The sequence below is a fragment of the Thunnus maccoyii genome, chromosome 13 (assembly GCF_910596095.1).
Source record: "Thunnus maccoyii chromosome 13, fThuMac1.1, whole genome shotgun sequence".
Taxonomy (NCBI): domain Eukaryota; kingdom Metazoa; phylum Chordata; class Actinopteri; order Scombriformes; family Scombridae; genus Thunnus; species Thunnus maccoyii.
The window spans coordinates 1,824,562-1,837,311 of record NC_056545.1 but is presented as its reverse complement, the minus strand read 5'-3'; the positions used below and the strand labels follow the sequence as shown (position 1 = coordinate 1,837,311).

The following is a 12,750-nucleotide window of genomic DNA, read 5'->3' as shown; positions in this document are numbered from 1 at the left end:
ATTTATGTGTCCTACACTAAAGTTCAAAGCAATCGTTACATAGATAGTTTGAACACGTATCAAACGTCAGGCACTCATCCGTTTGAGAACTTTGAACTCTTAAGAAACCCTGCCATGGTTGTGAACATGTAACTCTGCAACGCTCTTCATATCATAAATTCCACGTTTCTCTTGTTCTTACTTGCCTGAAGTTTCTTATTTGCACGATTGAAGATTTCATCCTTTTTCCTTCAAGAACACCTGCATTTGTTTGTTGAGTGCATCTTTAAGATTTACCCGTTGACCACACCAGTCTTTTAAAACTAGAGTGTTGATTGTTTTTTAATGTAATGTTAATGCTAATCACGTTTGGATTCTCCGTTAGCATGTTGGAGCCCACGCATCTTGGGCAGACCGGATAGTTGTCTGATACCAAAAAAGCAAAGTGTTGAAAGCAGCCAAGAAGCATTAGAGACGGACTGATTCTGATTGTCGACACCACTTTTTCTCTTCTTCTTCAAAACACCAACGTTGTCTCAACTCCTCCCAAGTGTTGCACCAGCTGATCGTAAATCCATCACTCAGTTGCGCTTTTTAGTGCGGTTGAATCGGACTCTGATTGGTTTTTCCCCTTGGCGTGATTTGTTTGGGCAGATCTGAACACAGTGATCGTACTCATCTACGGACCAAAACAACCAAGACCCTTTAGACGAGGTGGTCTCAGTCTGGTCCCAAACAACTCTGGAGCGGTTCGTTTGTGGCGGGAATGTGATCCTACCTTGATCCGACCCAACTACCAGGCGTACTCCCATAGCCATCCAAGCTTTGTATACAATAACGTGGATGAGTGAATTTAACAGTCGCAAGCAGCTACCTGGAGAATTGATTGAGGTCCGACCTGGATTAGCACAGCATAGTAGGCTGCATTTGGCTGGAGGACTTTCTTCTTCTTCTTATGTTCTTGCTCCCGCCCCAAACACAACTAACCAATGAGCGGAGTGAATGTTCTCACAAGGCTTTTAGTGATGCATTTTGGTTGGTTTTTACCAACTCGTCCACTGACCCAGACCAGAACGGACTAACTATAGGTTTAAAAACGCCCTTATGGTCCTTAGTGACTACTAACTAGTTTCATACTAGTGATTTACTGAGTCAGGTTGCACCATTTAAACTTTAAAATTGTTTTATCTAGTAAACACTTCAGTCATTTGTAAACAGGAAGTGACTGTCACATTACGAGCTGTAACATAACTTCCAAAAATAACAGTTTTAGGGTCCAAAACATAAAATAATCCTTTGTAAATGTAGGTGTGACTTTGTTTTATTTCTATCTACATACCTGGAGAAATATGTGTGTTTTAGACTTAGTAGTATTCATGCAATTTACAGATTCATTATGCTAAGCTAACCAAATTATTTGGTCATTTAGTCTAACATTATTGGTTTAGTAATTTTAAGTTTACTGTGTTTATTCTGTGAAATGTTAACTGTCATGTCAGATATGTCAGATATTCCATATTACCTCTTTATATATTAGCTTCAATTGGTACATTAAGTTAGCTTAGCAACAGCTCCACCTGCAGTTAGTCGATGTAAATATTTAGTAACAACCAGTTTGTGGTGCAACTGGTTTTAATTGAGTGATTACATTAAAACTGCAGTTTGAACTTACGAACAGCTGGTGCAGCCGGCTCCAGGCCTTTACCTTCTTTTCCAGGTACAATACAAAGAACTGGTCTTAAAAATATAGATCCCAAGTAGCTGAATACGTAAACCACAGACCGAATGGCTGTGTGCAGTTTAGAAGAAATTATGACAAAATCCAAGAGCCATGATGTGCTCGTGTTCCTTTTTGAAGTTCTAAAGGCCTCGTAGCTCCGCCTGGTTCGACACTGTCCTCACTAGCCAGAAGCTGATCAGAGATGTTGACGTATCTTTGTTCCTTTGTTGGTTTGAAACATTCACCGTGACTTTCTGTCATTTCAAGCTTACTTCCTCTTGTTATTTCGAATCATCCGAATGCCACGTACCAACTCTTACACAAACTTTACTTTGGACGTCTCATCCTCATCGTCTTATAGATTTTCAGGTGATCCGATTTCCTTTTTAACCTGAGCATCCAGATGCATCTCCCTCTTACTGACACTGTTGGTTTGTCACTTTTGAGAAATTAGCTGGTAGAGCTAATGTTTAGTTGAAGTAAACGATTCCTGGGCTGACGTGGTCCCAGAGCAGCCAAAAGTCCACGCTGAGGCGGAGGAAACTCGGCTGAGTTTGTCTGGACCGTCCGGTCTGCGGTCCCGGCGTTAGGTCAGGTCCTGGACGTCCAGCAGCATGGCGTCCTGCTTCGTCCTCAGCTGGTCTCGTACCAACAGGTGAGCCACCAGCTCAGAGCTCAGAGCTGGAAGACAAGCAACAAGAACGAGTCAAAGAGGGAACGATGTGTTGTTTTTTTACCCTTGTTACCTTACGACAGTTGTAAATGGTCTGGGGAGTCCAGGTCTGGGAGCCAATGGGAAGAGAGTAGGATCCTTGTTGGTGGTCATTTTTGTTCAAGACTTTAAGTAGCATTAACGTAATGTTTTCAGTGAGGTAAATAACTAGAGAAATATTCTATTTTGTAGGGCGTTAGATGTCAAATAAATACTGAAATTCCTGTAAAAATACAACCTGGTTGATGTTACATAAAATGCAGGTGATGTTAGCTGTTGGACAAGCTAATATTTATGTTCTGGGGACCCTACTCTCTTCCCATTGGCAAACACAAACAGCTAGCCACCGCTTAGCCAAACCACGAGTGTTTGGAACATATTAAGTTGCTAAACGGAAGAACTGAAGAGGAAGTTGGGCTTAAAGAGTCAAAAAAATTTCAAAGTGACACATTTTTGGTCCTACTTTCAGGAATATAAGTAAAAGCATTTTATTTATTTGACCTTTATTTAAACAGTGTCGTTTGGCTCTTTTACAACAACGGCACGTTACCATATGAAATGAAAATAACAACAAGCGCATTAATAAAACAGAAATGAGACGGTATACAATGTGCAGGCTCAGTGAAAGCAGTCACAAGCAGGACGGTTACTGAGAGTGTTCTTGAAGTTACAGAGAGATTATTCCATGAGATTGCTGCACTAACAGCAAAGGCAGCCTTCCTTTGATCAGTTGAGGTTCTGTTTCCTGAAGCATAAATTAAACACTGGAGCGTGTTAAGTTTGATGGCAGAGTGCAGAGCAGCAAACATTAAGATATAAGATGGTAATTTTCCAGTAAGGGCTTTGTAGACTTTATTACGTCTCTTGGACAGGGAAAGCCAAACAACTTTACCATAAAGAATGCAGCGCTGAGTGTTTTAACTGCCTTCGCTAAAATTTCATGGAGTTGCCTCAGAGTGGAGGCAGCTGCATGTCGATAAATGAAATCCACTTAATCCAGAACTGAGAGGAAAACGTTCAACTTCATCAAGTTTATCAACTTTCATAAAGGACGGGTTCATGATTCTTCAAGTCTGTCTTAAAACAAGGTCAGAAGATCCCTTCATAATGCACTTACAATGGAAATGATGGAGGACAAAATCCACAGTCCAAAAGTTTATCTGAAGTTAATATGAAGCTTCAGCGTCCAAATGAGTCAAATCAAGTCTTTTTAGTGCCAAAGTCCCTCTTTTTGTTACTATAGATATTCTATAAATAGACTTTTAATAGCCAGTATGAACAGGAGGAATGATTACACCTCTGTTCATATGGACACCTGACTGCTGAAATGTCTTGTATCAGCTGGTGTTTAGGAGCTGCAGAGGAGTCCTAACCTGTTTGCCAGGAGATGACGGTCAGACAGAGTCATTCTGTAGGAGGAAAGATGCTTCGGGAACGCTTGATAACAATGTGCTTATTATAAGATAAGAGCGACACACACACACACACACACACACACACACATCAAAACACCCGTTTCACATAGAAAACGCATTGTTTGATGTGTGTTGTGGGCATAACGCGATGCTTCCTGACTCCAGTTTGTTCTCTGGATGTCACCTGCTTTATGGTGATAACGGAGGATATCTGCAAGTACAGTTTATGACTGACGGGTGCAGAGCTTCAAGTAAATGATCAACATGAAACTCTCATCAGTACAAAAGATGAACAACTGTGTTAGAAAATATCTGGTCAGAAGATACTGTAGAGTTTTCCTTTAAATAACATCATGTGTTTGTGTACCGTGTACGTCCTGTTGAAGTGATGTTCTCAGACTGCTGAGCTGCTGCACTGAACGCTCCTGCAGCTCCCAACGCTCCAGATGTTTCCTTTTGGCAACACCACTGCTGCCGGCCAGATGCTGCAACACACACAAACACACACACACACACACACATTCAGCAGCTTTAGTGATGAACCTACAGAGAATTATCAGAGACTCTGTAGCTCCTCTCGGCTTTACGGAGCTTTATAGTGAGTTTCAGCTCATTGTTTATCTGTCCGGCTGCAACTTTTACTGTTCTGGTTCACTCTCAGCGTCTCAAAGCGTCGTTCTCAGAGAAAAAGCTGTAAAAAGCCGCTGAACACTACCTGCTCACAGTTAGCTGTAGACTAGCTGGTGAACATAGTGGAGCATTTAGCAGCTAAAGAGCCAGATATTTCCCTCAGGAGTTGGTAGAGAGTAAAAACAGAACTAAAAGAGAGTGAATATTGGACTTACATTCACCAGGTGGACAGAAACACGACTCCACATGACTGATAATGTTGCTCCGTAACTGCTGGATGTTGAAATAAGCAACTGTTTGCTAACATGTTAGCCACAACTACTTTATAAGCTGATAGTATAACAAAAATGCTTTTTACAGACTATTCTGCTGAAAACAAGTGAACAAAAAACATCATGTCAAGTCGCTTGAACCAGATTAAAACTATAAAGGATCAAGAACAGAACCCTGAGGAACGCCACAAGTAATTATTGACATTATCAATGTGACGATAATGTTGCACCGTAGCTGCTTGATGTGGAAATAAGCAACGTTTTACTAACAAGTTCAACACATCAACTTAATATTGACACTCTGTGTCAGGTATCAAATATTATGATTACTGTTCTGGTTCACTCTCAGCGTCTCATAGCGTCGTTTTCAGAGAAAAAGCTGTAAAAAGCCGCTGAACACTACCTGCTAACAGTTAGCTGTAGACTAGCTGGTGAACATAGTGGAGCATTTAGCAGCTAAAGAGCCAGATATTTCCCTCAGGAGTTGGTAGAGAGTAAAAGGTGTTTTTATGATTCACTTGTGACTCGGCTGCTGCAACACTGATTTTCCATCAAACTTTCAATTTCTTAATTACAAAGTTCATCTTTACCTCCTTCTCCTTCTGTTCAGCCAGCAGTTTGTCTCTCAGTGTTCTCAGAGCGGTGGCCACTTCCTGTTTCAGCCCGGCGGCGTGGCAACCGTTGCGCCCTGTTCCCATGGAAACCTGAAGGAGATAAGAGTAAAGTCGGTAGTCAGATCACTGGACTGAAAATGTTTTTGAATTAAAGTTTCCATCTAAAACCTGAAGACCTGATCAGCATTAATGTAAAGAATATAGACACTATATGATATATTTGTATTAAGTTTGGTGAAACTACAAACAGAAAGTGACCTTTTTGTCGGCTCCTTCCTCGTCGTCTTCACTGTCGCTGTTGTTGATGAAACACAGCTGCAGGTTTCTGTGGTTGTGAAATCTGTAAACAGATAATAAACATCCTGAAGTTAGTGTTCACTGGTAGTTTAATAATCCTCTACTCCACATTTCACCTCTGATTACATATTTCCACCAAACATCATCCAGTGTTGAGACTGTTTACCTGACGTCTTTCTCTTGTCGCTATTTAAAGGGTTTCATGTTGATTTTCTTTTCCTCCGACTGCAGCAGAGTGTGAAGCAACTCTTTTGTCTAATTTTACACATTAAGCTTGAAAGATATTTAAAAAATTAACATTTTATGTTTGTTTATGTTTGTGCAATCAGCAAGAAAGTGTGTGAACAAATATGTGCTGTGTTTTCTGTAGATGTTGTGAACAGACCTGCTGACAGACGCAATAATTTGAGGGAAAACAATGTGAGGAGATGTTTGTTTATTCATAACAGATATAATATTATATTTTGGGAGGGGAGTAATTCTCTCAGGATCACATTTTTTAAATTTTACATCTTTCAAATCTGTCAAAACTGAATTGTGGTGAAAGAATAAAAAGAAACACGGTGGGTTGTTTTTTTCCATCGCTGTAGAAACTTGCATCATAATTTATTACGGTGATTTCATAACTTTTTTACACATTTAAGGAGGTTTTTCTAGAAAAATGATATTAATCAAGAACAATTTTGATAATTTACTGTCATCTAGCGAACAAAAATACTGCTTTTGTCTTAATAATTAATGTCTTAATAATAAAACAAACAATTTGAAGACGTCACCTGGTGTTCTAGGAAATCATGACATTTTATAGACATAATAATTAATTGATTGATTGTTACAGGACACTCTGTAAACGCCCACACACAATGTTATTACGACATTTTAACTACACGTCTTCATCAGGTACCTGAAACGTAATTGTACCAAATAAATCGGTGTTTGGGAGCATGTGTTCAGTGTGTGGATGCACTTTGGTCTTGAGTTTCATGTGTTGCATAAAATAAACAGCACACGGTTCAGTTTTTGTTGCGTCTGTCTTACCGAGGTGTTGATCCAGCTGTGTGCTCATTAAGAGGTTGTTCTTTCTGTTTTTGTTTTCGCTCAGAGAAACTTTGTGACATAAAACCGCTGAATTCAAGCTACTGACGACTCCACGAACCTTTACAACAAACCCACAGAGCTGACTCAGCTGATGGTTATAACCACCCAAACTTCATAAAACTGCAGACTGTGCAGTTCTCCGTTACCGTGACGCAACAACAGCGACTCGACACCTCCTGAAGTCTTCCTCCTCTTCCTCCCACACGCCTCTCCACACCGCTCCTCCGCTCTCCCCCATCCTCTCCTCCGCCCCCCTCTGCGGGAAGACAGGAACACATTACAGGAGGTTACTGGAAAATATAAACAGGAAATACAATCATAACCGGATCATTTTGAAAGTTCGTCTTCGCAGGGAAGAAAAAAAATAATCAAATCTTGTAAGAAAAACAGTTTCACAGCAGCCGGATTTATCTCAAAGAAGAGCAACGCATGACGGAGAGCAGACAGATTAGATATGTGGATGATGTTGGGAAGTTATGATTATGCCACCCAGGAAAGTACAAATATGCAGCGATAACAGTATCTCAGTCATGTTCGGCTTGTTGAACACTGTCACTACAAACTGTGTTTCCCTCTCAGCTGATTTACAGCCACAACAAACTTTACTGGACTGGAGAAAGATAAAGTTACTGGATCTTCTTCAGGTGTGGTCACCTGGTAGGCAGCCAGACTCAGAGTTACATCAAAGATATGTTTAAGGTCATTTAGTTTTACACTGTAAAATGTCCCAAACACTACAAATCTGTGCTGTAATTCTTTAATAACCAAATTTAAGGGATTGTTATCAAAAATGTTTATGTAGAAAAACGACTGATGGAAGATAAATCTTTATTAATTTCTTAAATTCTCAAATATTTGATTTTGGTATCAGCCTCATAAATCCGGTGTCGATCGAGCTGCTGTCGATATTTTGCCTTTTTTCAGTCCAATAAATGTTTGTGAACATGGAGTATTTTCCCTGTTCATGATTTGCAAATGTTCAAGTCATTAAGACGGTTGTATGATTACAGAGTTGGTCGTGTATTAAAATAACAACATATTTAACCATTTATAGATGCTAACAGTCATATTGTGATTTGTCCTTATTTACTAAACCACCTCACTGAGGCTTAATAATAATAATAAACTTTATTTCTATACAATTCATGCATAAAATGCAACACAAAGTGTTTAACATAAAGCAAAGGAATCATCAAATTTACAATAAAACAAGGATCAATACGATAAAATAGGATCAAATTAAATTAAAAAGAGGTTTTCTGTCACTAAAATGGAAGAAAAGCAGCATTTCTGAAAACTGCATGTTTGGTTTGATGCAACATGTATTTTAAGGCGTTTGTATGTAGATAAATACTCTCATTTACATCTTTAGTTTTAGTAAATATCCTGCTAAATAGAAAAATTGTGGTGACTGAAACTTTTGCACCCCTGACAGTAATTTTGCTTGGTAAACGTCCTCCAGTACCCGTTAAATTTGGGTTTAATCACCTTGAACGACGGTCTTTAGCTGATGTGAGGCGTCCATGTTTGTTTGGTTAATTGTAATTACGACCTGAATGTTGACGTGAACACTACAAACTCATAATTACCACAACTCTGATATGTTGTGAACGCAGCATTACACTCTTCATTGAGGGAGGTAGAATGACACCGGGGCTTCTGGGAAACGAAGGCTTTCTGTGGCTCAGGCGGGAGAGCGGGTCGTCCACTAATCACAGGGTTGGAGGTTCGATCCCTGACTCCTCCTGTCCGCATGTCGAAGTGTCCTTAAGCAAGTTACTGAACACAACGATCAGGCTACACCCTGCAGGATGTCTTGCTGCCATCGGTGGGTCACTTATAAAGGATAAAAGTGATATATAATTGCAGCCTTTTACCATCTTTCAAGACATGTAATCTTACTGACGGCTAAACTTGCTCAGCTAACAGAACCAAACAGAGACTTGGGTGTTGTGTAGTTCAGTCTGGTTAAATGGAGCCAACACAACCGTTTAGAGGAAGTGATCTCAGTCTGATCATAAACTAATCCTGGACTGGTTTGATTGTGGTGGGAACTTGATGAAGTTTACCAACTTACGCACTGATTCAGACCAGAGCAAACTAACTACAGCTTTGAAAACACCCTGAAACACTGAAGCCCAGATGATCCAGTAAATACCTTCCGTCTCACCATACCAGGCAAACAATCAATCTCCTGGTGCCTACAGATCATCTGGTGATTTCTAAATGCTCGCTAGTTGCTGGAACGGCGGCGTGAACGGCCTCTAACAAACCTACGTCCCTTACATTTTGTCAAGGACTCGCCTTACTCCCCCCATCCTCCTTCTTTTAAACTCTAATTGTTTCCACCCAGCTTTAACAACGAAAGCTGGGAGATTGTCAGTCTCTAGTTGAGCGAGGCGTTTAAAGACTGACTCGTGAGTCTAGTAAATACCAACACTCTGGTCCTCATGGCTGACCTTTGCCCTCTCCCTCCTCTCCTGCTCCTGTTTCTCCAGCTCGGCTATCCGCTGGCTCAGGTCCTCCCAGTGCATGATGGGAGGTTCCTGGTAGTCCATAGAGGACGATGAAGCTGCGATGTGATGATGAAGCTCTTTCTCCTCTTCCTCCTCCTCCTTCTCCTCGGCCGTCTCTTTCTCTTCCTCCATCCTCCTCTGTGGAAATAAACAACAGACTGATGAACAATCCAATAAGACTGAGTACGACAATAATAGATGTCATTAATAAACCGTCTGTAACCCTGTAAACCTGCACAAAAATACTGTAAATACTGAAGCCTGCATGAATCAACCTGTTATGAAAGTAGAGTCGACTCTATTGACTACTAATAAACACAACCTATTATTAAATACTCTTAAAACCCCATGATAGTAAACCTTTAGCTCTGGCATTGTTAATGGAGGAGTCATTAGATCAAAAGGAGAAATTAAAGGACATTTAACTAACAAAGTAATATATTCTAGTTTGTATAACTAAGGGCTGCAACTACTGATTATTTTCATTATCCATTAATTAGCTGATTATCTTCTTGATTAATCGTTAGTCTATGAAATGTCAAAAATTAGTGAAAACACCCATCACAGTATCTCTGAGTCCAAGGTAACTTCTCCAGATGTGTTTTGTTTGACCAACAGTCAAAAACCCCTCAAAGATATTCAGTAAAACAATGAAAAGCAACAAATCTTCACCAACAAATTATTGGCATTTTTGCTGGAAAAATTGGACAATTGATCGATTATCAAAATAGCTGCAGATCCCCCCCCCCCAATCAACTAATCAATTAATTGACTAATCGTTGCAGCTCTACTCTTGATTAGTTTGACAATGTCACCAATTTCCCCTTAAATAGTGTAGTAGTGTGTATTTGAACATAGAAAGTCTGCCATAGGTAGAACTTGAACAGTTGGTCAATCAATCGATTAGTCAACAGAAAATTAATTAGCAACAATTTTGACAACCGATTAATCAGCTTCTTACATGTGAATCTATCTATCTATCTACCTATCAATATATCTATCTATCTATAGCTGTATAGATTACACTGTCTGGTCACAAACTTGATTAAGTTTATTAAACGTTTGACTAAATAATCTTCTTCCTTATAAAAGCTGTTTAAAGTGTGTCGGTGTGCGGGGCTCAGGAGTCCGCCTGCTCTGTCCGCAGTTGTTTACCCGCAGCAGTTACACCTCTGAGTGTTTTACCCACCTAACAGTCACATCCAGGCGGCCCCGGATCCCTCCGACATGTCGCCGTCCGTCACACCGCGGATCCCTGAACCGCGACTCGAAGCTGCGCACTTTTTTTTTTACTGGAATCCCAAAGGAAAGTTGGTAGAAGTGGCCTAAAAGTTGTTTAACTCCGTCTGAAGGAAGGCAGGACCTTCCTTTTCCCTCCTCCTCCTCCTCCTCCTCCTTCCCCCTTCCGCTGTTCCCACTTTAACCTCTTTGACTTCGGCAGAGTGACGGAGGTTTGATCGGTAACAGCAGAGAGAACCGGGGAGCCGCCGGTGGCTAATAATATCAGTCATACTGCTGCTTGTTGTGTCACTACTTTCAGTCCTTGTTGTATCAGTGATATTAACTAGTTGTTAAGGTGCAAGTACAGTTTTTGAGACTTGAACGTGACAAGATGTCGTCTCTTTCCCGCCACAAACATGAAGAGGAAAAATGAAGGACAGGTTTTTTTTAGGAAGAAGTGATGGGAATTACGGCTCTTTGCAGGGAGCCGGATCTTACGGCTGTTTGAATGCTGCCGGATCTTACGGATCTTTAGAGGGAGCCGGATCATTCCGGATCATCGTTCTCTTTTCTTTTTTTTTTTTTTTTTTAGGGGGCGGGGGTTTGTGTGCACATATATCACTTAAATTATTCAGTGTAGTTATACTAAACCTTATAATTTCCAGAACACCATAATTGTACATAACTTTATTTATACTGAACTATCCAAAACACAAACCAGACAAACAAATCAGACTCAGAGCGGAACACAGTGTCATATAGCAAATAAAAATAAATGACAATGTGCAAAACAGCAGCATGCAGCAGTTTTAATCGTATCTATGAACAGTGAAACATTATCTTTAGGGCTGATTAGAGACTAAGTGCCTCAGATTAGAGAGGCTGATCCGGTTTCTTCTCTCTGTTATTGAGTTGTATAGATTAGACTGGAGTGTCAGACCATCACATACACACCAACACAACATTCAGTCAGTGCACGGAGCGTGCCTGGCTGAGCAGTGTGATGAAAAGATCATCCCGTTATTCTGTCTTGTATTAATGTACAACAGAAAGAAAGAAAAATAAATCTGCTCTCAGACGGGAGCCGACTCGTTCAGGACCGATACATCACTACTTAGAGGCCAAAACCAGGGCTGGGACCAGGATTTTACAAACACTCAATTAATGAGACATTGCACCACAAAACGTGGCCCCCTCAGAAAATCAGAACCTGACGAAACTGCTTTGTTTTTCTTTTAAATTTGGATTTATCAATTTATTTAAAGTTCAGTTATAGTTTCACACACATACAAAATCCTAACTTAAAGGACGGGTTTGCAGATTTTCAAGTGTGTCTTAAAACCTGTTTGTCTTGCTGTAATCATTCCTCCTGTTCATACTGACCATTAGAAGATCCCTTCATAATGACCTTACAATGGAAGTGATGGAGGACAAAATCCACAGTCCAAAAGTTTATCTGAAGCTAATATGAAGCTTCAGCGTCCAAATGAGTCAAATCAAGTAGATATCTTTCAACGTTACAGTCTTTTTAGTGCCAAAGTTCCTCTTTTTGTTACTATACTTCCACCTGCAGCTCAACAGGGAAACACTGTCTGAGGAAACAAGTCTAAAAATACTAGAATCAGCTTATAAAATAGTCACCATGTGTCGTTTCTTTAGACAAAACCCCCAAATTACCATAAAAGATACTGAAGACATGACCTCAGTGTCCTCAGCAGTACAGCCTTGAAGGCCAAAATTATGATTTATGTCGTAATTCTGATTTATTTAGTCTTAATTATGAAATATTGAATCAAGGCTTCACATATGTGAAAAATGAGATACTAAAATGTGAGTAATTCTGATTTAGTAAAAGTATTATTAGCAAAATAAGTATCAACATTAGAGTCTGTGAGTATTGTCATTGGATCATTAGTACAGGTGCATAAATGTTTAAGTAGCATTTGTGCTGTTGTAGCTAATCGAGGTGCAGCTAATTTTTACTGTTTATATACTACGTATAAAAATGCATTATATTTCATATCTCATGTTTTGTTTGTAAAATCTTAATACGCAAAGTAACTTGTATCTAAAAGTGCAGTAATACTTTCCTCTGAAACGAGTGGAGTAAAAGTAGTAAGTAGCAGAAAATAGAAGTACTCGAGTAAAGTGTAAGTACCTCAAATGTGTACTGAAGTACAGTACTTGAGTACATGTACTTTCCACCACTGGTCACTGTGTGTTTTTCATCCTGGAAACACAAACACAGTCGATGTGGGTTTTTTTTTTTTTTTTTT

General features: G+C 39.8%; 1 protein-coding gene across 1 annotated transcript; it reads right to left on the bottom strand.

Moving 5' to 3' along the window:
• Positions 1-1,266: 1,266 nt before the first annotated feature.
• Positions 1,267-12,646, bottom strand: im:7136398 (schwannomin-interacting protein 1). The gene is made up of 7 exons (XM_042431646.1): positions 12,633-12,646; positions 9,197-9,391; positions 6,884-6,993; positions 5,601-5,682; positions 5,319-5,432; positions 4,194-4,311; positions 1,267-2,380 (listed from the first exon to the last, which is right to left on the bottom strand). The coding sequence occupies exons 2-7, from the start codon at positions 9,383-9,385 to the stop codon at positions 2,286-2,288; spliced, it is 708 nt and encodes a 235-aa protein (XP_042287580.1). The 5' UTR covers positions 9,386-9,391; positions 12,633-12,646; the 3' UTR covers positions 1,267-2,285.
• Positions 12,647-12,750: the final 104 nt, after the last annotated feature.